The sequence below is a fragment of the Erithacus rubecula genome (genome assembly GCF_903797595.1).
Source record: "Erithacus rubecula genome assembly, chromosome: 27".
NCBI lineage: Eukaryota > Metazoa > Chordata > Aves > Passeriformes > Muscicapidae > Erithacus > Erithacus rubecula.
In genome coordinates this window covers 2,196,667-2,221,919 of record NC_136679.1, presented here as the reverse complement: position 1 = coordinate 2,221,919, position 25,253 = coordinate 2,196,667, and the positions used below count along the sequence as shown (strand labels likewise).

The window sequence follows — 25,253 nt, the reverse complement described above, 5'->3', positions numbered from 1 at the left end:
CCAAGCCGGTGACATTGTCCTGGGGACACCGCAGCCCCGGCCATCGCCTGCTCACCGCGCCCGGTGCTCCCTCGGCGCCCATGATGAGCGCGTTGCTCACGGGCTGGAAATACCAGGGAAAAAGTGAATGTGGGCTGGGTATTCCTCGGAGGCAGGAGAGCGGTGGCGGCTGCCTTGAGCGGCTGTGAGGAAACGGAGCAGAGGGTGGGCAGGATGCAGCGGGCTCGCCCCGGGGATCGCGCTCCGACTGCCGTCCGCAGTGGCAGCGGTAACCCGGCTCTGGCAACCCCGCCACGCCCCCGCAGTCGCAACACGCCCGCGGGAGGTTTCTCGGTATGTCCCGGGGAAGGAGCCCCGTTCCCGCCGCCGGTACGGTTGGGCGGTGGGCCTGATGACGTCATTGTGGCTGGTGGCGTCAACGGCGGCGAATCTGGCGTGGGGGTCACGGCCGCGGCCCCGCGGCGGGCGGGGCGAGGGTGCTGGAACTACAACTCCCACAAGGCTACGCGGCCGCACCCCACCGGCAGTGGCCAATGGGTGCCCGGCGTGCGCTCAGGCAACGCGCACGTGGCAGCGGCCGCAGCCAATGAGCGGCGGCAGTGGCCGTAGCCCGATGGGCCGGGGAGGCCGCGCTCCGCGAACAAAAGGCGGCGGCGGCGGCGGCGGCGGCGTGAGCGGGGCCGGAGCGGCAGCGGAGCGGGGCGGGAGCGGCCGAGCGGGGCCCAGGTGAGTGCTGAGGCGGCTGCAGCGCCGCACTCTGCCCGGCACGTGGCGGGGCCTCTGCCGGCGGCGCCCACGCGTCTGGGGCGGGAGCCGCGCGGGTTGTGGCCGGCCGCGGCCCCGGTAGCTCGCGGTAGGGCGGGCGAGCCCCGGGAGCGGCCTGTGGGCTCGCCGGCAGGAGCGGCCCCCGGTGCGGTCCGGAGCGGAGCCCCTCGCTCCCACCGGCACGGCTCCCTGACCTTGCGGGGTGTCCCCGGCCGGCTCCCGGTGTCCGGGGTGTCCCCGCCGCGGTGCCGATCCCCGCCCGGCTCCCGGTGCGGCTCTGGGGCACGGACAGTGTGCGGTGCTCACAGCGCGGGGATCACCAAGGGAAAAGGATCCGGCTTTACGCGTTTTCCCCCCCTGGTCCAAGGGAGCCTTGGGCAGAGCGCTGCCATAAGGAAAATCCTTCCGTGGCCATCCCGGAGGAGCAGCCCCGCGCCGGGATCACGCCGTTCCCATTCGAGCAGCAGCGTGCGCTGCCCATGTGTCGCTCCCTTCCCGGGACGCTTGGCTGTGTTCCAGCTCTCCTGTTTGCTGCTTGCAAACATCTCCTGTTTATCTTGCTGCTTTCGAAATTCTCATCCTGTTATACAGACTCTCCCTTCCCGCTGTTAAACAGTTTGTTCTCTGCAGGCTGAAAACTGAGGTGCACCCTGACTATCCTGTTTGTAGGTGTCTGTGCTCTTTCTGGTCCCTAACTGGGTTTGGAGCTCAGAGTATCAGCTCTGCTTCAGTGATGTTGCCTGAACCCTGTTGGGTGTCCTGCATCAGGGCTCTTCCCACGGTTCCAGTGATGCCTGAAATGATTCCCAAACAAGAACAGCTGCAGTTGGAAGTGTTGCCCAACCATGATGGCCAGGGAGCCCTTTACTGCTGTACACTGTGCAAGTGATTTAAGGAATAAGCTTATTAAGGAGCCCCAAGGCTGTAGAAGAAGATGATCCTTAATGACAGGATTCCCAAATTCCCCCCTTGTGGCACTGTGTGCCCACCAGGCATGGGGAGCCTGTCTGCTGCTCTCAGTTAGCCATAGCATGATCCATGCTCTTCCCTGTTTTTCTCAGAGGTTCCATGTGTGCAGGGAGCCTCCCCCAGAGCTGGGCATGCAGCACCTGTTTGCATCACCCCACACAGCATTTCCCAACTGCAGCTGTGGGACCATGACCTCGCCTTGGCTGCAGCACTGAGCCCTCACCATCCTCTGATGAAACACACGGGTTTGCCAGGTGGGAGCTGATGTAACTTTTCATGCTGCCATGGGCTGAAAATACTGGCTTAGCTTGAACTGTGTTAATAAATGACCCAGCATGGAGGGGAGAGGCTGCTTCGTGCTGTGGGTTTGTTGACACAATTCTTGGGAGAGTGGGTGTCAAGTCTTGGCTGGAGAGGGAGTCCTTTCCTCCCTCTCTGGAGTGTCCTTCAGGTGCAATTGGAGGATGGTACCAATCCAGATCTCAGAGAATTCCATGTGCGAGCACAAATTGGTGAAGTTGAGTTACACCTTTTCTTCTGGTTAGAAGAAAAACAAACTAAATTAATGTCTGTAATACTCTTTCTCCCCTTGCAGACTGGACCATGTTCCACTGAGCAGTGTCACATCACTGATCTTCTGGGAGCCAGGGAGATTTTGTCTGAGTTCTTTGTCAGGAATTCCTCCCTGTTTCTCCATCTGTGTTTCCTTTGGATCTGTTGCATGCACCCTTCAGCTAGTTGCAGATATACTGGGGCAGGTGTATCACTTGTGTCACAGCAAACACAAAATCCAGATTGAGGACTGCCTTGCCACCATCCCACTGATTTTCTCTGTCAATACATTCAGGAATTTTCCCCCAAGCATCAACTTCTTTGCATATATATGACAGGTGATGTTTTGAGGGAATAAGTGCTGCTGATCTCCTGAAAATATGATCTAATCCATGTCTTTTACTTGCTCTGGACTTGCTAGCAAAGCCTGGAATCCAGCTGGTTTTGAATTGGTGGGTATGGATGATGAGAGAACAGTCTCCAAAGTATTGCAGGGAACCTGGTTGTGTTGCAGCCTCACTAAATGAACACAGATCATTCATGGAAATCTGTGGCACTTGTGCTGCTGACATGAATCTGCCCTTGTGTGTGGTGGGTGCAAGGTCTGGGGCCTGAAGTGCTGAGAAAATTGCAGATCAGTCTTGGCTAATGAATTCTGAACAGAGCAGCAGAAGAGAATGTTATCCTACAGCTTGTGTTTTGGGCAGAGGAAGGGACATTTTTCCTGTTTTTATTTTCAGAGGTGCAGCCACTGTTCTTCCCAGCACTGGTCAGTGCTGCAGGTGCTAAGGATGACTTAAAATAAGATTATTCTGGAGAGTTTGAACCTGTCTCATTCCTGGGAATCTGGGAAGATTGATTTCCTCTGCCTCTGTTGGTGTTAGCAGAACAGATGCAGTGAGTTAATGGACCTGCTCTGATTGGGTCTCCCTGGTTGTCAAGGGACCTGCACAAGCACACACAGGCAGGAATTGCTGATGCCCTATGGATTATTTTCCTGCTGATCTCTTAGTTTAACAGTTCAGCAGACTGAAGCAATTGCTTTGTGCTCCCTCTCCCACGAGAAAGGCAGTGGAAAAACTGAGTGAGGGGTGTGATTAAAGACCTGATAATGTTTAGGAAATGTGAAACTCGGGCAGATAAGGTCAGAACAGCCTCATTCCTGCTGTTCTGTTGCCATGACACAAGGATGTTATTTTTCATCTATTGCTATTGTAAGATTTCTGTAGTTTCCTTTATTTACCCCTGTAGTGTTACTACAAAAATGAAGTGATGAAGTTGTGAGAGAAACCAGGGGAGCAGCAGAATGGAGCAGCACAAAAAAAGACCAGAAATGGTTCTGAGAGAAGAACAGCTCTGCTTTGTGTCCCTCAAGCTTAAGAAATCCCTTGTATGTCACTTGTTCCCACTGAGCCTTTTTTATGGGACTATTCTTAATAAGACCTGAAGGGCACCCTGGGTCCAGTGTCCTGCAATTGCAGAGTATTCATTGGCATAACCAGCATCAGCCTGAGTGGTTTAAATTGTAATTGTGCACTGAAGTTCTGCAGTGCTGTTCAGAGGCTCTGTGGCACCCTGGAGAAATGATAAATACTTAGGTTTCTTAAAGAAATATGTTTGCCATTTTCTTTTACCCATCTGCTTCTGCTGCAGTGAGATGTGACAGTTTCTCTGGGCCAGGCCCTGAGCAGATTGTGGAATTGATGGATTTTGAAGGGATTTGAAGTATGAATGTTGCAGCTCCCTCCCAGGCAGAACAAATGGTGGCTGCAGGTATTGAGGGAGCTCAGCTTGCTCTCAGAAACAGCTCTGCTTTCCAGTGGAAAGTTTTGGGCTCTGCAGTACAGATGAGCTGTGTGTGGGGCTGGGCAGTGGTGTGGTGCCTGCAGGATCATTCTGGGCTGTGGGTTTGGTGTCCTCTGGCTGCTCACAAGAGCTCCTCTCTTGTCAGGCCACCTGGGCTAGCAAACTAACAGGGGCTGTTTCAGCAGGCACTTAGGGGCAAGTGTTCCTGGTGACAGGAGTGGGGGTTGAGTCTGATGAAAGATGGGATGCTGCAGAAACATTGCCTGGCCCTCTTTTGAAATGTGATTAAGTTAGAACCTGTGTTTAGGTTTGACATCAGAACTCTTTGAAAGTGGCCCTGCCGTTCTTTGTCTTTTGCCTTTGTGATTTTTAATCCTGGAATTGCATTTGAAAAGATGGCATTAACATTTTTTGACTGCTGGTCCTTTAGTGTAGTTTTGAGCTTTCTGTAACAGCACTTAGTCTGTCCTATTTGGTTTTTGGAAGCTCAGGGAATGCAACCTGCCTCTTACTATGGGATGGACCTACCTCCATCCTCCTGCTATAGGGAGAAAAGTACTTTATTTCTAATTATGGCTAGTTAATTGCTGCCTAGTCTGTGTTTGCTTATAGGGTGAATAGCCCAGCTGATTACTAATGGTTATTACCCAGAGGGCAGCACAAGAAATAACTGGAATTTGTTGGCTGTTTCCCTCTGTGGGTCTGAAGTGGGGTGTGTGTGTTGTGAGCACAGGTATTTTACTGAGCCATTCTAGTACTTGGCTGTCCCAGTGCTTAGATGGAATCTGAACTCTTTTTTTTTTTTGTGTTGATCCACCTCTGCTCTGCAGCTCTCCCAGAATCCATCCCAAGGGTGCTTTTGCTTCCTGCCACACTGGCTGTGCTGGGAGAACAGTGACATGACCCCAGCCACTCAAAATGCAGGAGGAGCTGCTGCTTGAGCCTCCCTGTCAACAGTCTGACCCTGCAGACACACCAGACCTGCTGGCTGATCACAGCACTCAGTTCTGATGTGTGACACATGCAGACAGGGTCACTGGGATGAAGTGTTCTTTTAAATAAGCATTTATGGCAGTTAAAAATAAATGTACTTTTGGCACTTATGACTTTATTACTGCATATCAAAAAGAATAGTTGCACTCTTGAGGTCAGAAGTCATTTGCCTATATCACTTTGGAATATACTGGAAAAAAGAAGACAACTGTAGGAAAGGGACTGAATTAGGAATTTTTTTTTAAAAAAGGCCAACCCGAGACAAAAACTGTCTAACTTTAATCTTTGTTGTTGTCTTGAACATCTTATTCTGTGAGATGTAAAGCTCTTTTCAAGAAACCTGGTTCTGAAACAAAAAAAAACCAATGTAAGCCTATTCTAGTTTTGGTAATCCTGGCAGTGTTTCCTTTCCCTCAGAAAAGGGATGGGGATTGCTGCTGTGCCCAGAGTCAGGCTTGGCTGGGAATATGGGATGCCTTAGAGAAGTGGGTGGGAGGGAGGGGGTCCCTGCCTGGAAATGCAGCAGAAGAAGGGGTGGGTGGGTTACACCAGGGGCAGTCCTAGGGTGCTGTGACACTGAAGAGAGCCAAGCACTGCCCTGGATGTGAGGGATCCTCCCAGCTGTGGATTTTGGAAAGGCTTGGTGGAAGCTGGGACAAACTGCAGGAGTTCTGCCTTTCCCTGCAGACAAGGCTGGGTGAAAACAGTGTGCATGGCAGGGGAACAGCATAGAGGTTTTAAGGATCATGAGTAGTTCTTGCTCATCAGGAGTTTTATGATTTTATGTAACGAGGAGATTTTGGTTTGCTGTGAGTTTGTGTTGAGCTGAGTGATGTGGAGTTCTTGGCCAGAACAGGGCTCTGTTCCTGATGGATTTTTTGTTTTTTTTTTCCCCATCCAGACTAGGCAGCCATGTCAGCCAAAGCCATCTCTGAGCAGACTGGGAAGGAGTTCTTGTACAAGTACATCTGCACCTCCTCTGCCATCCAGAACCGCTTCAAGTACGCGCGGGTCACCCCGGCCACGGACTGGGCACGGCTCACCCAGGAGCACCCCTGGCTCCTGAGTGAGGTAAGGACAGGGACAGCAGCATCTGCCTTCCTGCAGCACCCAGCACTGCTCCACATCCTCCTGAAGGACCAGTTGCTGCTGCTGCTCTGCCACACTCACTCCCAGCCCTGGTGAAGGAACCTGCCCTGCTTCAAGGCTCAGTGTCACCTCATGGGGGGCTGGTTATTCCTTTGGAACTGTGAAATGCAGGAGCAGAGATGGCTGTGAACCAGTTGCTCATAACTGCACAGGAGATAAAGGAGGTTTATTCAGGCAGAGATGTCAGTCCCTGTTCTCAAGGCCTTGCTCTCTGAAATCAGGGAGTGCTCTCTCTGTCTGGGTTTAATGTCATGTTGGGACACTGCTTAGTTTTCTTGAATCTAAGCAAAATGTCAGGGAAAACTTCCTTTTTTAAATTTTCCAGTGCAAAATCATTTATCTCTGTATCTCATATCCTCACACTTTCTGTAGAGAAAACACAGCCAGAGCTCTTTTTATTAGCTGTCCAAGCTGGCTGCTTTCCAGTGGTTAATTATATTAAGTCATTGGCTGGAGAACATAAATGTCTCATAGTCCTTGACTTGACTGACTGATAGAAGCCCTGCACTAATTAGATGTTCCATGCTCAAATGCCTGAATGAACTGCAGAAAGAGACCAGCAGTGCTTCTAAAAGCCTTGCAAGAAGCCAGAATGGAGCAAGGACACTCTTGGGCCTTTAAGGCAGGTTCTGTAAGGCTGGAAAGGGCTTCAGAGTCCAGCAGCAAGACCATGCTCAGTGTCCTGTACTGCAGCACAGTGTGTTCTGACTCTTAAGTAACTGAAGTTCCAGGATGTGTCAGTGGTACAGGAGAATATCACCCAGTTCTAGTTTGTTTTTTTAAAAATACATTTGCAAACTAGAGATGTGTGTAACTCAGGAGCAGCTATCCATGAGTATCTTATAAAGAACCACAGTCAGTTGGCTGAAATGTGCATGACCCTGGCCCTAGCCAGTCTCATAAATAAGGTGTAGTGACAACAGGACCTTTTTTTTTTTTTAATATATTTTTGTCAGCAACTGTCTGTATGTGTCACGACTTTTATTGGGTTTTTTCATTAAAAAAAAAGTCAGAACAAGCTGCCACCTCAGCCTCTGATGTCTGCTCACAGCTGAGTAGAAAAGAGGTGGCTTTTCTCAAAGTACAGTGTAAAAAAATCCCAAACTTGCAGGCATGTTGTACCAGGAGCTGGATTTACCAAGATCAAAGGAATTTGACAAGGACCTGTGCTGTGCAGAACTGATTTAAGTCCTCACTATCTGCAGAGAACCACTCTACCAGAGTCACTTTCTAACATTTATTCCTTTAAATCTCTTGTCCAACCTTTTGTAGCGCTTGGTGGTGAAGCCAGATCAGCTCATTAAGAGACGTGGGAAGCTTGGACTGGTTGGGATTAACCTCACTCTGGATCAGGTCAAGGCTTGGCTCAAGCAGCGCCTGGGTCAGGAAACCACAGTGAGTGCTTTGCTTTTGTTCCCAGGACACAACAAGAGCTGTGAAATCACTGCAGCCAGCCCCTGTCTTTTGGCTGATGATTGAGTGTTACTTCAGGCCCTTATTTTAACTCAGTGCTGCTGTGTAATATTTATTTTCCTGGGAGTGACAGTGCAGTGCTAATGATAATGAAGTGCCTGCCATCCCTGCTGCTGTGTGTTGGGAGCTGATGGAGTTGTGCTGCCTCAAGGAATTTATGCCTTTGGCCCTGCTGGGATTGATTTGCTGCTGGCTGTGGCTCTGAGCTGGTGCAGCAAGAATTGGGAAGCAGCAGGAGCAGCATTGTGAGTGCTCCCCATTGGGAAAACAGTGGGTGTGGAAATTACTCCTTTAGCACAACCCACCAACTGTATCTGAGCCACAGACTTGGGACCACTGGTGTCCTTAGGAGTATCCCCCAGTGTCTCTTGAGCCTGGAAACATGGGCTTGGATAACAGGAAAGTGCCTACACAGAACAGTTCCTGGACCCATAAGAAGAGGCTGAAGGATTCTCTTGCTCTTCTGTGCTCCCTGATACCATTTCAGGGTGAACACTATTCTGCTCCTGCCTCGAGCTCAGGAGTTCCTCACTTCTGCATTTTCCACTGCTCCCAAGAGCAGCTCAAGCCCTTGGTCTCACTGTGCTGAGCAGGGCCCAGTGACAGTGCTGTCTCTGAGAGAAGAGGAGCTGACCTGGTGTAATTCTGATACCCCTCAGCCCTGTAAGGAATGGGAAAGGTGACTGACTCTTGTAACCAGATATCCTGGGGTGACAGTGCAGAGTGCTGTGCTGGAGAGAGAGAAATGGTTCCCTAGGAGGCACAGTGGAGAGGGAGCAATTTTAAAGCAGTGCTGATTAATTCTCAATTCCTTATGCTGCCACAAATGTGCTGGACAAGTGGTTATGGGTGTTTGTCTTGTTTTCTGTCCCCAGATTGCTAATGCCAAGGGAATCCTGAAGAATTTTCTGATTGAACCCTTCGTCCCTCACAAACAGGTTAGTACACCATCAAAGCTTTGAAATCTCTCTGGACTTGCATGCTTAGCTGGATTGGTACAGTGGAGAAGGCAGAAGTTTGGGAGTGTGCTGGTGAGCTGACAGTGTTGCTGCACAGCCCTGGACAGTGTCAGGGTCATTCCAGCACTGCTGCTCCTTGGGAAGCTCAGCTCTGGGCTCAGCTGCCCCAACCCCAGCACTGGCACAAAAACCTCTCTAGGCCCTTCTCTGGGTGTCACTGATAAAGGCTTGTCTTTGCTCTGTGGTGCAGGAGGAGGAGTTCTATGTGTGCATCTATGCTGCCCGTGAGGGAGACTATGTGCTCTTCCACCACGAAGGGGGTGTGGATGTGGGAGATGTGGATGCCAAAGCTCAGAAGCTGCTCGTGGCAGTGGATGAGAAGATCAGTGAATCTGATGTGAAGAAGCATCTCCTGCAGCATGCTCCAGCTAACAAGAAGGAGTAAGTAGAGATGAAGTTCTGGGTAGAACCAGCCATGCAGCTGCTGCTCTCTTTTATCTCAGTGCCATATCTCTCTATTTTCTTCACCCTGAAGTTCATTCTCCTGCCCTTCTTGCTGCTCTCCAGAATATGCCATGCATCCTGAATCCAAGCTCTCTGACCTTATCTCAGCTGCCTGTAAAACCCAAAAATAAGAATTCCTAGTGCTGAGCCTTTACTTGGCAGCAGCACTTGTCAGCCTGCTTAGGTTCAACCTGAGACTGGAGACATGTACTGAATTCTGATCCTTTCTGCCAGCATAGAAGTTTCTTTTGTTTAGTGAAATGGGGATGAGAAGTGGCTCTGCCTGGTAATTCAGAGCTTCCCTCTCCCTTTCTCTGGCCTGATCTCCAAAGTTATTATCCTGTTCTTCCTTCTACAGGCTTATCTGTAGATCTCAAGGCTTCTGCATCTCCCTCAATTAGATGCCCATAGCTAGTTAGCCTGCTATGAGTCATGATTTTTCCAAACATAGCATAATTCTTGCTGACATTGTGCAGTGCTGAAGGATGAAGGAGCCTGTCACTCCACCAGTCCACTGCAGCCTCCTCCCCATCACAGCTATCAAAGCTCAGAGCTGACAAAGATGGGTATCAGCAGGGAGGCTGCAATGTACTTCTGTCTTGTGGGGGGGAGATAAATCAGTCTGCACAGCTCTGACAGTTGTGAGCAACTGTGTCCTCAGCAGAGTTTGGTGGAGGGTAATTAAGATGAGTCATCAAGGTCTTCCTTCCCTTGAGTCATCCATCACCCAGAGAAGATGAATGAGAAAGAAAGAAATTGATGCCAAGTAGATTTACAGATTGCCACTAATACCAATGAACAGAGCAGGCTGTACTTAGATTTGGCTGCTTTTGTTAACTTGTGTGGTTTTTTTTTTTTGTTTTTTTTTTTTTTTTTTACAGCATCTTGGCCAGCTTCATCTGTGGCCTCTTCAATCTTTATGAAGATCTGTATTTTACATACCTCGAGATCAATCCATTAGGTAATGGATAGTTTGGATAATTTTGGAAGCAGAACTTTTTGTTCTGAAATACTGAAATGTGTTCTTGATCCTTCCTTTGGTTCTGTAACTCATAACAGCACCAGGTGCCATGTGCAGAAGTACAAAGTGACAGTGATGTCTTTGAGTTGTTCATTCAGTGAATTAAAAATGAGGAAATGAAAAATTCCCTTGAAGGGGATGTTAAGATAGAATTGAAGAATATAAAAATTCCACTGTTAGAGCAAAAAACAGCCCCTGAGACAGAGCCTGGACTGTGGCCACAGTTACTGGTTAATTCCTCAGGGAACTTGCTGGGGCTGGTTGATACTGCCCAGTACCAGGGGAAACAGCACTCAGCCAGCTTTGGCAATGATGTCTGTGTGGCAGCAGATGTTGGGGTAAATCTGTGATGTGTCTCTGTACACCCCAAAGCTAACTGATGTTTTTCACTGCAGTGGTGACTAAGGATGGTGTTTACATCCTGGATTTGGCTGCGAAGATTGATGCCACAGCTGACTACATCTGCAAAGTGAAGTGGGGGGATGTGGAGTTCCCCCCTCCTTTTGGCAGGGAAGCTTACCCTGAGGCAAGTGACAGCTGGAGTTCCTTCTTTGTGTCCTGAAGTCATCATTGCTTGTATGCCCATGGCATTGCTGATCCCAGTGGTTTGTTGCTGTGTCTCAAGCCTTGGCAGTGCTGTCCATGACACCCTGTGCACAGGTAGCTGTAGTCCTAGGGCTGCTCAGAGCCACACTCTGATCTCCAGTTGCTTTCCAGCTCTGTTTGGTCAGTTCTTTTAATTCAGAATTTATTTGTTTTAATAGAGGCTGATATTTAACTTTGCTCAGCTCTGTGCCCGTACAGAGCTTCCTTTTTGTGGTTTCTGCCCACATTGCTCCCCTCAGCATCACTGTTTTTCTCTTGAGGCAGTGATTACTGAGAGCCCTGTGGGAGCTGATGTTCCCTCAGTGCTCCAGTGACAGTTCTGAGAGCAGAGCAGCAGCTGTGTGCAAATGCTGCATCCAGGTGTGAATCCAGAGAAAATAATTTCTGAAACTTTGTAGTAAGAAGATGTTAATGCACCTGTTTTTCCAAAATGTTAGGACAAGTTGAGGGCTGCAGGCAGCACTTTGTTGTGAAGCTAGTAGTGCCTGTTTCCTCCCTAAATTCCCTGGGTCTGTACTGCTGGATGCACAAGCACAGCTCCAGACACAGTCCCAGCAGCTTCAGAGGCTGTTGGAAGTAGAGCTCCCTCCTTAATTATTCTGTTACTTATTTCAGGAGTCTGTTCTTCTCTCTGCAAAAAGATTTCTGTCCTGACTTTTTCATTTTGGTGATTATAATTATGCTTCAGTTGGAAGGTTTTTGTACTGTGGCCAAGAAATCCATTTAGCTGTTCCTTTCCATGTAGCTTGCTGGATGCCAACACTCAACTCAATTTGCTCTTAAAAGGATTAGTTCAGGTTTTGTCTCTGAATCATCCCTCTCTGAGTCCCTGGGAAGGTTGTTATGGCAGAGTCTTTGCTGGGAATGTTAATGAGCTCTGATGAAGTGCTGCTCAGCAGCCTGGCACACTGGGCTGCAGGAGCACCACACTGAGCCAAATTAGAGCTCTCAGTGATTATATTCCTGGCTCCAGCACAGCCAGAGTGGTCACCATGGGTGAGATGATTTTTAGATTTCCTCAGGTCTGAGTCTCAGACAAGGCCAGAACAGACATCACACAGATTTTTGTGACTGTGATGGAGGGATGGAGCTGTGTCTCTGTCCCTGACAGACCTGTGTCTGTAGCTCTGCTGTCCCTTAGCTGTAGCTGATGAGGTGTGATTGCTCTGGTTCCAAATGCACCCAGCACTGTGAACCCTTGGCATGGAAAAGGCAGGTGCAGGAGGAGGCTGAGGAGGTGCTGCTCTCTCTGCAGGAAGCCTACATTGCTGACCTGGATGCCAAGAGTGGGGCCAGCCTGAAGCTTACCATCCTGAACCCCAAAGGCAGGATCTGGACCATGGTGGCTGGTGGTGGTGCTTCAGTGGTGTACAGGTAATTAAAGCAAGAATTTCAAGTGCTAGGGGAACATAATTGCTAAAGCCTCTGGAAAGCAGACTCCTAAAACCATTTTTCCTGTACTGTGACTGTTTAGGGTCTCTTGAGAATGAAAATGCTGTAAGATTTTTTCACAGGACTATGGAACCTTTTTTAATTTTGAAGGGTTAGGGTTAGATACAGTTTCTTGCAGAGATAGACATTATTTCTGATTTACAAAGAAACAAGCTGGCTGGAGGCTGTTGAGGGCAGTATGATTGTTGTAGTGGTCCCTGAGTTTGTACCTGGGGAGCACAAGAAAATTAATTAACTCAGAAGAGTAGAACTGCTTTTTCAGCAGACAGTGCTGTCTCTCTCTGTTAAGAATCCCACTTCCCCAGAGATTTGGAACTTTAGAAACTTTATAGTGACTCAAATCTCTTAAATAACTGCTTTTTTTTTTTTTTTTATTGCTAGTGACACCATTTGTGACCTGGGGGGTGTGAATGAACTGGCAAACTATGGGGAGTACTCAGGAGCCCCAAGTGAGCAGCAGACCTATGACTATGCTAAAACCATCCTGTCCCTCATGACCCGAGAGAAGCACCCAGAAGGTAAAGGCTGCAATTCCAAAACTGTGTCTGGCAGAAAAACCTGGACAAATCTGGGCTCTTACTGTGCTTAGCCTTCCCTGGCAGAGCTTTCAATGTACTGCTGCCTTCTGAAGGAATCAGAATTTCTGACTTCTGTCAGCTCTTGCTTCAAAGAGAGGACTGAGAGATCCTTATCAAACATTCTTGCTTGGTACAAAGCTCTTATCTTCCAGGTTCTACTAAACTCAACTGCTTTAGGGTTTGTTTTTTTTTCTACTAAACACAGCTGGTTACTCTGCAGCTTTGTTTCACTTTGTCCTTTATTGGTTCCTGATCTTGGCTTACTCAGCTCTTGAAAATGGTTTTACTTACCTGTGTTTCTTCCCTCAGGGAAGATCCTGATTATTGGAGGCAGCATTGCAAATTTCACCAATGTAGCAGCCACCTTTAAAGTAAGTGACCAGTCTCAAACATCAGCAAACACAGTGGTCAGCCCCCAGCCCTTCTTCCCAATTCCACGTTTGGCTGAGTCCATCTCTTCCAGGAGTTCCTGAGATGGTGGACAGGTGGATCACCTGTGCTGTGTGTCTCTTTCAGGGCATTGTGAGAGCAATTAAGGATTACCAAGGCCCTCTGAAGGAGCATGAAGTGAGGATCTTTGTACGAAGAGGAGGCCCAAACTACCAGGAAGGGTTACGTGTCATGGGAGAAGTCGGTAAGGACCGAGTTTTGTTTTTGCACCTTGTTCCTTCCACCTGCTTTGTGCTGACCTTTCTCAAGGTTAAATACTTCACTTTGGTAGAGCTTTCCCCTGATGGGGGGCTAACTGCTTTTGTGTGCTTCCCCAGGGAAGACCACGGGGATCCCCATCCACGTGTTTGGCACGGAGACGCACATGACGGCGATCGTGGGCATGGCCCTGGGCCACCGGCCCATCCCCAACCAGCCACCTGCTGCTGCCCACACTGCCAACTTCCTGCTCAATGCCAGTGGCAGCCCCTCGGTGAGTCCCCTGCCAGGCACCTCCTGAGGCCACTGCCCCTGCCCCAGCAGCTGGAAATGCATTTGGGTCATTAGTGTGTTGTAATGTTGGCTGGTGTTGGGTTTGAGATGGACACCACCCTCTTCATGTGGCATAAACCTCTTTAGTGATCTGAACCTTTCTTAAACAGAGGGTTTGAATTTCTTGGGGATACACATGTGAAAGATTGCTGTCTTAAGACACTCATTTCCCTGGCCAATGATACATCTGCACTTAGGGTCCTGTAAATGGGCTGGGATTCTCTGTATTTGTTCAAATCCATCCTACTATCACTCACCCAGATGCCTGCCTGTTTACAGGCTGGTTGGGTTTCATCCTGCAGCTTTAAACCAGCTAAAATATGACCTGTATTTGTAGGAAGCTTTAGGAAAACAGATTTGATTCTACTGGTGCAGTTTATCAGGAAAGACCACCCCAGTGCCCATCTCACTTGTGCAGAAAATGTGTTCTCTCAAAGCTGACAATGTGGCTGTTTGACCTACTGGGTCATTCAGTTTTCTGTTGCTTGACTGAAATGGTCCTACCTGAAAACTCATTTTCTTTGTAGTAGAGCAGTGTAGGCAAAGTGAGGCCACCTCCCTCTCCGTGCTCCAGGCCATACCTGCAGCACTGCCCCTCACTGACTTGGCTTCTGAATCTTTCAGACTCCAGCCCCGAGCAGAACTGCCTCCTTCTCCGAGTCCAAACCAGATGGTATTGCTCCAGCTAAGAAGGCAAAACCAACAGCACCTCTTGGTAAGTGCTGGGAGTGCTGCTGGCAATGCTCTGCTGTTCCCAAAGGCAGGATGAGCATGAGGCAATGCTTTTTTTTTTTGTGGGTATAAAGGGAAGCAGTTTTGTGGTACCTTTGAGTGTAGTTAAGTGGTTTAGCAGCTCACTTGTGCCATGAGCTCATACACAGCAGTCAGAGTTGCCCTGATTTGGGATGTTCAGGAACAGCACAGCAAGTGGAAGTACAGAGAGCTCCAGTCTGCTTGTTCCTTACCAAGAGCAAAGCCAAAAGCCCTGTGTGCTGAGGAGAGGAGGATTGCTGCAGCACCTGCCTGGGTGCCTGGCCAGTGGGCTGGCAGCAGTCAGCTCTGTCATTCCATTGCATGAGTGAATCTCTCTTTAACAGATTCAATCCCAGCCTCAAGACCTGGTTCAGGTAGGACCTGTGTGACCAGCTGAATGTGCCTGGCCTTGCTGGCAGCTGACTTTTTTTGGTTCTTTGTTTTGTTGCTGTTTTTTCTCTCCAAAAGTTTGCTGTGTTGTCTGGTCCTTTCCTCCTGCCCAGCATATTTAGCTGTCACCATGTGAACTTCTCATCTGGTTTTTCGAGTGCAGATCACATATGCCTCTGCTCAAATGCTTCCTATTTCTGGAGGAGAGAGGGACAGGTCTCAAACTTTTTGTTTTTTCTTCCCTTCCCCCAGCACAGCCATCACAGAGACCAGCCTGAGGCAAACTATTCTGTTTGCTTCCCAAAAGGAGGAGTCACTAATTGTGACCAGTAACTAGTATCTTGTTTCAAAGGGAAACAATGTAGTGCAGTGGCCTTGGTTATCAGATTTGGAAAGTACAGAAAAGTCACAGATTAACTAAATGTTGCTTTAACAGTCCAGCAAACTCAGTGAAGTTGTTTTATAGGGATTTTAAGACTCTAGTGGGCTTTGTTCTGTGTGAGAATAAACTGCTGAACTGGGGGCAAAGTAGAGCTTCAAGTTACCTCCCTTATCATGAGGAGGCACAGTAGAAGGGGAATTCCTGGATTGCTGCTGGTGTGTTCTCAGACAAATGTCATCACCTCTTTGAGTCTGCATTTTGGTGTTTGTGGGAGCACTTTTGGTACCCCCCTTGCAGGCACCTGCAAGATAAACAGAATTTTCAGTTCCCTCATGACAAGTCATGTTGCAGTGAATCTGAACTGTGAGTCTGTAGGGCTGGAGAGCAAGGACTGATTTTTTTTTTTTTTTTAATTTTTTTTTTTTTAAGCCAGAGGAGCAGTGTCCTGTTTAATCCCTAATGCTGTTTACCTTTGATCCAACTCCAGAAAGAACTCAAAGAACTCAGCAGTAGCCCCAGCTGGCATCAGCAGGTGGATCAGCTCTGAGTTTTCACACGTTTTAGAATTAATTGTGCCTGGAGTCAGAAGGAGGACTCAATGTTGTGCTGTGACAAGTGGTGTAAATAGACTTTAGGCCAACAGTCCATCCTCACTGGCTGAACTGTTGCTTTTCCTGTGACTCTGTCCCCTGAAGCCAAGTTTTGGGCCATATATAAATTCTTGGAGCCATCAAGTTTGTGATGGATTCTCATCATTAGAAAAAGAAAGAAAACCCAAGTATGTTGAGCCCCTTTATTTTTCTTTGTCACCCCCATTTCCTGCCTTTTTCAAATTTTATTTTTAATTTCCTGTCATTCTCCTATGGTGCCCTGACCAGCCTCCCTTAGTTCACTCACTGTGGGCTACATGCAAATACATGAAATTCAAGATTCTCTTCAGTTGTGCATAAGAAAACTGGGAGAAATATGAAAAAAATGAGAAGAGAGGCAGTTTTTACTTCTCTCTTCTCCTATACCAGCTCCCTCCTGTGATTCACCTGCCCATTTAGTGAACCCCAAAACCTGGCTGTTGTGTTCAGAATCCAGGGAAGGGTTTACTGCTTCATCTCCAGTTTCCCCCCTCATTTGAACAGTGTGGCTACTCCACCCTGCAAACTGCAGTTCAGCTGGGTTCAGTTTGAAGTGAGGGGAATACACTCATCCAGGAGCCTTTCAGCAGGCATTTGGCAGAGTTGCAGTTGCTCAGGTGTCCAGTTTGAAGATGTTTGGTGTTTTTCTCCCCTGTCTCTGAGCAGGTAAAGCCACAGCACTGTTCAGCCGCCACACCAAGGCCATTGTGTGGGGGATGCAGACCCGGGCTGTGCAGGGGATGCTGGACTTTGATTATATTTGCTCCAGGGATGAGCCCTCTGTGGCAGCCATGGTTTATCCCTTCACGTGAGTAGCCTGTGATTGCATTGCTTTTCCATTTCCCTCCAGCTCTTCTCTGACCTTCCTTTTCTCTGTCTGTGGTTCTTTATGGGGTTCTACACTCTCCATCCCTGCTGGAACACCTTCTCCTCTGCTCCCTTCCACCCCTGGGTTGGCTTTGTAGGCTGCTTTCTTCAACCATTGATTTCAGCTTAATGTTCACCACAGAACTGAAGTTCCACTTCATGTCCTTTTAAAAGATGCCCAAATTCTGTTCTTTACTCAGTGAGTAAGGCAGGTATGACTACCTGGGCTTGCTTTCCAGCTCCCTGGCTCAAAGGCAGGCAGGCTGTGTAAGGCTTCTTCCACTCACCTGCTGTTTGCTGTGTGCTTGTCTGAGACACCTTGATTTGTGCCTGCAGCAGTAGGAATTACCCCTCCCAATATTATCCAGAATCATAGCAGCTCTGCTGACAAACCAAAGCAGGTATGTAGCCAAATAAAATTAAAAAAAAAAAAAAATCACTGATTCTTTCCAATAGCAGCAATGGTTTTGTAGCAGGCAGGAAGCCTGAGGATCCTTCAGAGGGATAGAGAGTCCCCTTGTGGTATTTACCCTCTTTTACTCATCCCAACAGGAATGAGAGGGGCTACTGGGTGTGCATGAGCTGTTTTATTATACCCCTCAGTGTGGGGGTCTACCTGTGGGACAGGGCAAGCAGGGAGAAGGGAAACAGCAGCTGTTCTTCCAGTACAGTGAGGTGGGAGCCCAGAGCCAGGCAGGAGTCTTGGTTCATTCCTGTGCTATTTACAGACATCCTGGAGAGCTGATGTCTAATCAACCTGTGTCCTGCAGAGAATTTCCCCTCTTGACAATTAAGACTTTGTGCTGTTATTCTGCAGCTCTGATGGTAATTGCAGCTCTTTAATAACTTCTCAGCAAGTGCAAACCTTGGGGTACTGAGTGCAGGCACACCAATGTCTGTAGGTGAGTGGCAGCCTCTGGCAGTGCTGCACTTGATTAAGGAAGAAAAAGCAATAGGGATTGAAGTTTAAGGCTATCTGTAATTACTGGATCCTGCTTGACCTTTTGGAGGGAGCCAGGCTGGCAAGACCTGGAATGTTCTGTCATGAACATTGGGAACACAGCCAGTATTCACACACTTAAATAACTGCCCAGTCAGACTTCACTGCAGTTCCAGTCAGAACATCTACTGTGTATGAAACACCAACAGTGAAACCTTGCCAGGTGCTTTTTCTCCCATGCCTGTGGATGGGCAGAGTCCCACTGCAGCAGGATTGGGAAGCTGACTGGCCCTCCCACTGCTCTCCTGGCTGTTCATCACAGATCCTGGTTTCCTGTCCCCCAGTCCAGTGTTAGCACCAGCCCAGTGACACAGCTTTGCACGCCTCTCATTCATTACTCTTTCTGTGCCTCATTCTGTCTTCCAGCTTGGAGTAGAGTTAAGGCTCTGGTAACTTCACTGTGGGAGAGCTTATTCATCTTGCTGGATGCCTCTGTCCCCATTAGCCCGTCTCCTTCCATATGCTGCTCTGTCCTAATTCTCTGAAGAACCTTCTGCTGTCATATGGTCCCTCCCCAGACATGCTCACGTGCTCGTGAGTGTCTCAGTCAGTCCCAGGGGCTGAGAATGGGGTTTGTAAACTCCTCTGTCTGCATGCACTGTGTCCCTTGGCCTTTCCAGCAGCCTTAAAGTCAGGGCTTTTCCATCTTCTCTTCCACAGTGGTGACCACAGGCAGAAGTTCTACTGGGGCCACAAAGAAATCCTGATCCCAGTCTACAAGAACATGTCAGATGCCATGAGGAAGCACCCAGAGGTGGATGTTCTCATCAACTTTGCATCCCTGCGTTCTGCCTATGACAGCACTGTTGAAACCATGAATTATCCCCAGGTGAGTGCAGGATCCAGAAAAAGCCCAAATAAAGAAGGAAGACCCTGTCAGCACAGTACTGGTGTTTCTTAAACCATGATGGCATTAGCAAATTGTCTTGGCCTTTTAACTTAGGGGTTAGAATTGGGAGTTGTCTCCTTACAGAATGTAAGGAGAATGCTGGGGGTCCCTGGCAAATCCTAATGCTGGATTTGCAATTTAAGAGGAACTTAGTGCTTGTTGGTTAGCAGGAATTACTTCAGGCTGACTATAATACAGTGCTGCTCTGATGTGCAGGGGGTAGAAAATTCCCTGACCAGAGCATTGAGACTGTTGTGAAGATCATGGCAGCCTGCAGATTCATGCATTGGGCCTTCCTGGATGAGAGTGCACAGAGTGACCTCCCAGGGGCCTGACAAGGGGCTGCTCTGTGGGGTACCAATGGTTTTGTTTCTCTTGCTGCAGATCCGCACCATTGCCATTATTGCTGAGGGCATTCCAGAGGCCCTGACACGAAAACTGATCAAGACAGCTGATAAAAAGGGAGTCACCATCATTGGGCCTGCAACTGTAAGTACTGATAGAACTGTAAGCCTTCTCCTTTCTTAGCCTTCAGATCAGCTTTCTCCAATGGATGAAGTGTATCCTACAAACCAGTTTGGAGGTGCATGCTGGTCTCTCATCTTAAAATCTTTGCCATCCTCCCTTCTCTGTACAAAGCTGCCTCACACAAATATTCCACAGTTTCATGATTTTGAAAGGCTTTACACCTTTCTCTTACTCTCTTGTAGGTCGGTGGCATCAAGCCAGGTTGCTTTAAAATAGGCAACACAGGAGGCATGCTGGATAACATCCTGGCCTCGAAACTGTACCGCCCTGGCAGCGTGGCCTACGTGTCCCGCTCCGGAGGGATGTCCAACGAGCTCAACAACATCATCTCCCGCACCACCGACGGCGTCTACGAGGGGGTGGCCATTGGAGGAGACAGGTATGGGTTTGCAAGAATTGTTGGTAGTTTGAAGGAAGAGGAGGTTGGGTGTTTAATTTTTTTTCTTTCAGAAAAGTATAGGGAATAAGTTTCTACCACTTTGCCTGTATCCGCACGCAGATATCCTGGTTCAACTTTTATGGATCATGTCCTGCGTTATCAGGATACTCCAGGAGTGAAGATGATTGTGGTACTGGGGGAGGTGAGTGAGATCACTTCACTGTCTGAGGCTTTGGGAGCATCTGACCTGGTGGCAAGAATGCTAAATAGCAGCTACTTCTACTTTTCTTGAATATTCCAAGTTTTATTTCTTGCTTCTTTTAGTAAAAAAAAATGGACAAAATGTATTCCACAGGCAAGTGTAGTCTTCCCTATTAAAAAAAAAAAAAAAAAGAAAAATCGGGAGATTTTGTTCTGATACTTTAGCTATTATTCTGTGAAAAAGGAGGAAAAACTCCCAGCAATGTTTGTGTGTCTTGGTGCTGATTTTATCAAACATGGAGCTGAGAGCCTTCTGTCTCTCCCTGCAGATTGGAGGCACAGAAGAGTACAAGATCTGCAGGGGCATTAAAGAAGGCCGGATCACCAAGCCAGTGGTGTGCTGGTGCATTGGTACCTGTGCCACCATGTTCTCTTCAGAGGTATGTGCAAAAATAGGGGGAAATGCCTAAATAAGGATATATTCACAACAGGAAGAGAAACACAACTTCATTCATTCTACCTAAACCTTCCAGAAGTGGCAGTACTAACTTAAATGTGCAAAAGTTAATAAATATAAATTATAGCTTCTGCCTCTATAGTTCTATCACAGGAAATTTGCAGGGGATTTTGCATACTTGTGAAGGGAGCCCAAAGATTCCAGGGAAAGCAACAAATTCCAATAGCTGCTGTTTCTGGGGTGGGGATGGCACCTCTGAAATGGAGCAGTTTAGGGGGGCAGAACATGAATGAATGAGCCTGGAGGGATTGCAGATCAGAACATCCCTGTGATTGCCCTGCTGGCTCTGACTGCAACCAGGAGTTTTTGGTAGCCCAGAGGAGACAGATGTGCAGCCACTAGTGTCAGGGATCTATTCTATTACACTCTCTACAGGTAACAGTCTGTATTCCTTAGTGCTCTCCCTTTCCCTGTTTATAGGTGCAGTTTGGCCATGCAGGAGCTTGTGCCAACCAGGCCTCTGAAACTGCTGTAGCAAAGAACAAAGCCTTGAAGGAAGCTGGAGTGTTTGTTCCTCGGAGTTTCGATGAGCTGGGAGAGGTCATTCAGTAAGTCACACTCACAGGGCACCTTCAGCAGTGGACAAAAGCTATCAGGGCACTTAGGGAATGTATTTCTGCTTAAGGAAAGCAATTTTGACTGGTTGTGAGTTTTTAAAGTCTAGGTTAGATTACCTTGCTTGGATCCCCTAGAAGGACCAAAGTTACAGAATGGATTCTCTCCCTAGGTCTGTATACCAGGACCTTGTGGCCAAAAGAGTGATTGAGCCAGCTGAGGAAGTGCCTCCTCCAACTGTGCCAATGGATTACTCCTGGGCAAGGGTGAGCTGTGCTGATCTACCAACTTTTGGGTTTCTTGGAATCATACAGAGCATTGGCTGTGATTCTGGGGTCATACCTTGTGCTTTGTAGTGTTACTTGTGAGCTGCTGCTGTGCTGGTTCTGGGCTGTGGAAGCCCCTCTGAGGGCAAGCCTGAGGCATTGCTGTTTGCCCACTCTGCCCTGTGCTGCCCCTCCCTGCTGGTGTGGGTTGTTTAACATCCTGTCCTTACACTGCAATTCCAGGAGCTGGGACTGATTCGCAAACCTGCTTCCTTCATGACCAGCATCTGTGACGAGCGAGGACAGGAGCTGATCTATGCTGGGATGCCCATCACAGAGGTCTTCAAAGAGGAGATGGGAATTGGAGGGGTTCTAGGCCTGCTCTGGTTTCAGAGGAGGTGAGGCAGCTCTTGTGAAAACTTGCAGATCCTTATTAATAGATTTTTAAGAAAAAAGGTAACTCCAGGATTCCTTTGTGAAGGTAGATTCACTGGAATGCCATCTCTGTTCCCTCCATGACACCATGGCAGCATTTTGGGTTGCATACAGTGTGCTTTAATGGGAAAGTATTTCATAAATCTTGTGGTGCATTGAGGAAATTTCTGTATTCTAGTCATGATTCACACTCTGACTACTTGTGTCACCTCAACTCTGGGGAGACTGAGGGCTTTACAGACAGTTGCATTTGTGTTCTGTCCCTGGCTGATGTGGTGTCTGTGCCCAGGTTGCCCAGGTATGCCTGCCAGTTCATTGAGATGTGCCTGATGGTGACAGCAGACCACGGGCCAGCCGTGTCCGGAGCCCACAACACCATTGTCTGTGCCAGGGCTGGCAAAGATCTGGTTTCAAGCCTCACTTCAGGCCTTCTTACTATTGTGAGTACTTGATAGTCAGGAGGTTTAGTTTTGTTACTTTTTACTCTTCTAGGTTTTATTACTACTGGTTTTTTGATTGGCTGCAGTCAGACTGGTGGTGTCTGTCCACTCACACTCTGAATTTCAATTCTGATAGTTTGGTCCTCTCTGTTTCAACTCTGGTCCATTTTTCCAGTAAGACAGACTAGCCAGACTCATTTGAGTCTAGAAATATTTTGTAGCAGCCAAACTGCTGTCAGTGTTGACTCTTTGGTTGCCTGAACTCTGATAAGAGTTACTAAAACAGACACTGGATTGCATTTTCTACCACTTGTCTCTAGTAGAGATGCACTGGCTCCAAATTAGCATTTGTATGAGAGATAAGCAGCTCAACTCTAATGACATGAATGCCAGAGACCAGGAGGGTGGATGGGGAAGATAATCTTGGGTTTGTATCTTAATTGTGGAGTCCTTTGATGTAATTGCCTTTGTGTCCTGCATCCAGGGTGACCGGTTTGGGGGAGCACTTGATGCTGCAGCCAAAATGTTCAGCAAAGCTTTTGACAGTGGGATTATCCCCATGGAATTTGTGAATAAGATGAAGAAAGAAGGGAAGCTGATCATGGGCATTGGACACCGAGTGAAATCAGTAAGAAACTGCATTAGGACAAACTGGAGGGATATTTAGGGATGGGTGGGGCCGAGCAAAAACAAAGGAAAGAATTTTGAAGGCAAGTTTCAGAGGCAGCTATTGACTAAATTCTCCCAAATCTCAAAAGAGTATCAGTAAGAGGCAACATCATTGACTGTAACATGCTCTGAACTTGCAGATAAACAACCCTGACATGAGAGTTCAGATTCTCAAGGACTATGTGAAGCAGCACTTCCCAGCCACCCCACTGCTGGACTACGCACTTGAAGTAGAAAAAATCACAACTTCCAAGGTGAAAGGCACCAGCATGGAACTGCTCTGGGCTCTGCTTCTCAGGGGAGAGAAAGTCACTGGGGCTTATTTTCAGTGCACTGCTTCATAAATTGTTGCTGGGGTAGAGTTGAGGCCAAGTACAGCTGCAGTTTGGAAAGGCTGAAGGTATTTGGCTACCAGGAAAATGCTGAACAAGCCAAACCATCACCTGTGTGGCCACTGTCCACACTGGCACTGCTGGGGGTAAATCTGAGGCTGTTGGCACATGTGCTGGCCCATGACAGGCGACTCTGGGGGTTGACCCAAGGGGCTCCTTGTTTGGGGGCTGCTTTTCCAGCATTCCCATTAAGTGTAGCTCTTGCTCAGGCTGCTGAGCAGCTTCTGGGCTGGTGTGTCCCCAGCTGCAGCCAGCCCTCAAATCACCAGTGGAAGTGCTAGGTGAACACCATCTGCACTGCTGACATCTCTATTGGGATGTGTTTTATTTCCTACAGAAACCAAACCTTATCCTGAATGTAGATGGCTTTATTGGAGTGGCCTTTGTTGATGTGCTCAGGAATTGTGGCTCTTTCACACGGTGAGTGAGGGGGGCTGTTCTTGGATCATGATCCTATAAAGCTGCACTGCCAGCTCCTGAGGGGCAGAATTCCATGACACTGGGAAGGAAACATGGCCTGGCTTTTGGGGGCAGAAAGCTGTCAGGGCAATATGTAGCTTCTGGCCCATCTGAGATTGAGTCCTGAAATAGGTGATTACCAGGAGTGTAAAATTTAAAATTTATTTTCCTTTGTTTTGCAGGGAAGAAGCAGATGAATATATTGATATAGGAGCTCTCAATGGCATCTTTGTACTGGGCAGGAGTATGGGATTCATTGGTGAGTTTGCCACCCTCCCTGGCCCCTTCCCTCCTCCTGGGGCTGTCCTGACCCAGGGGGGATTCAATGCACTCCAGAAATCCAAGTTGAGACCAAGACTAAGAGGAGGGACAGGGCTTTTGTAACATAAACCACTCCCCTTTCAGGACACTACCTGGACCAGAAGAGGTTGAAGCAGGGTCTGTACCGTCACCCCTGGGATGACATATCCTATGTCCTACCAGAGCACATGACCATGTGAGGAGCTGGTGTTGCCTTGGAATGCACCAGGACAGAAACCTGTCCAGGACACAGCCACAGTGGGACTGTGATGTATAAACATGGTTATGGGACAGATGTTGAGCTGCCTGGTCAGGCTGTGCAAAGTGACTGTTTTATAAGGATAGAAACTTACTCTAATAAAACCAAAACTTGTGCTATTCCTTCTGTTACCTGCTGTATTTAATACTGTCTCACACTTATATTTTTTCTATTATTTCATTTTGTTTCCAGAAGTGATTTAGGGTTTGGGAGGTAGAGTTTGGCTCATAGTTATGCCTTACTGAACCTAACTCTGGTAACAAGCTGTACCTTTCCCATGAGGGGAATGTGACTGTCATTCCCATAAGCCATGATCTGGATTTTTTTTGTTGTTGTTTTTCAATTTGTTTCCCATATTCTTATCCTTGGTCTGACTGTACCTGAGTCCTGGGACCACTGCTGATGTATAACCAATGTTACTCAAGGTGGTGTAGTAATTTGAAGTGTAAAGTTGTAACATACTGCTGTGAAAACTGTGAAATCCCTATACTCCAGTGTCTGTATTTATGCAAACACCCTCTCCTTTCCTCTGCTCTGTGCCCTGTCACTCATGCAATCTGCAACTGCAAAAATATCTCAGTAATAATTTGTGTCCTCCTTGTCTGTGTATTGTAACCAAATGCAAATAAATATACATTACTAATTTATTCTTTTTCATCGTGTGATTTCTGTAAGTTGTCCCTAAGCAGTGTCTAAAGTGGATGTATGACAAGTTGTCATTTACTAAAACAACAGCCTTCAAAGCAACTACTCCTCAAGGTCTGTTTCAGGTGACTTAGAAGAAATAAAAATCAAACTACATAGACTTCATCTTGCCAGTTTCAGTGTAGGTTAAAAAAGCTAAAATTTAGTAGAGACTAAACAGAAGGATGCAAATATTATACAAGAGTTAGGGAGCCGACTGTGTGTATAGCATTGTGATTAAAAACCTTGTGAAGTGAGTAGAGAATTCTGAACTGCTCAGGTGCACCCTGGGCTCGCACAGAGCAGACAGAAAATAATTAGGAGTGTCTGAGGCTCTGAGTGGAGCGGCCCCCGAGGGAAGCGGAGGGGGCGCGGGGGCTCCGGGCCGGGGTGCGGGGATGGAGATCGGGGTGCGGGAACGGGAGACACGGGGATGTCCCGGCCTGAGGGG

The 25,253-nt window shown here is 48.0% G+C and overlaps 1 protein-coding gene across 3 annotated transcripts; it reads left to right on the top strand.

Moving 5' to 3' along the window:
* Positions 1 to 583: 583 nt before the first annotated feature.
* Positions 584 to 24,765, top strand: ACLY (ATP citrate lyase). Of its 3 annotated transcripts, none has more exons than XM_079327978.1 (28): positions 584 to 726; positions 5,987 to 6,156; positions 7,507 to 7,629; positions 8,583 to 8,645; positions 8,917 to 9,107; positions 10,052 to 10,131; positions 10,587 to 10,717; positions 12,053 to 12,171; positions 12,631 to 12,767; positions 13,137 to 13,198; positions 13,344 to 13,461; positions 13,595 to 13,749; positions 14,433 to 14,523; positions 16,629 to 16,770; positions 18,490 to 18,658; positions 19,103 to 19,207; positions 19,429 to 19,625; positions 19,746 to 19,827; positions 20,156 to 20,266; positions 20,764 to 20,891; positions 21,071 to 21,164; positions 21,408 to 21,562; positions 21,889 to 22,039; positions 22,524 to 22,667; positions 22,849 to 22,962; positions 23,438 to 23,520; positions 23,742 to 23,818; positions 23,965 to 24,765. In XM_079327978.1, exons 2-28 carry the CDS (start codon positions 5,998 to 6,000, stop codon positions 24,057 to 24,059), a joined length of 3,276 nt encoding a protein of 1,091 aa, XP_079184104.1. In that variant the 5' UTR covers positions 584 to 726; positions 5,987 to 5,997; the 3' UTR covers positions 24,060 to 24,765. The 3 variants fall into 3 exon arrangements, with proteins under 3 accessions (XP_079184104.1, XP_079184105.1, XP_079184106.1); XM_079327979.1 differs by having other exon boundaries at positions 10,587 to 10,721; positions 12,057 to 12,171; XM_079327980.1 differs by lacking the exon at positions 584 to 726 and adding an exon at positions 1,902 to 1,988.
* Positions 24,766 to 25,253: the final 488 nt, after the last annotated feature.

Excerpts from the sequence above, each read along its gene's own strand:
- ACLY (XM_079327978.1), top strand. The coding sequence starts at position 5,998 with ATGTCAGCCAAAGCCATCTCTGAGCAGACTGGGAAGGAGTTCTTGTAC. Across the intron at positions 13,199-13,343 it reads ATGTAGCAGCCACCTTTAAA|GGCATTGTGAGAGCAATTAA; the intron begins GTAAGTGACCAG and ends TGTCTCTTTCAG. Across the intron at positions 21,165-21,407 it reads TGGATTACTCCTGGGCAAGG|GAGCTGGGACTGATTCGCAA; the intron begins GTGAGCTGTGCT and ends CTGCAATTCCAG.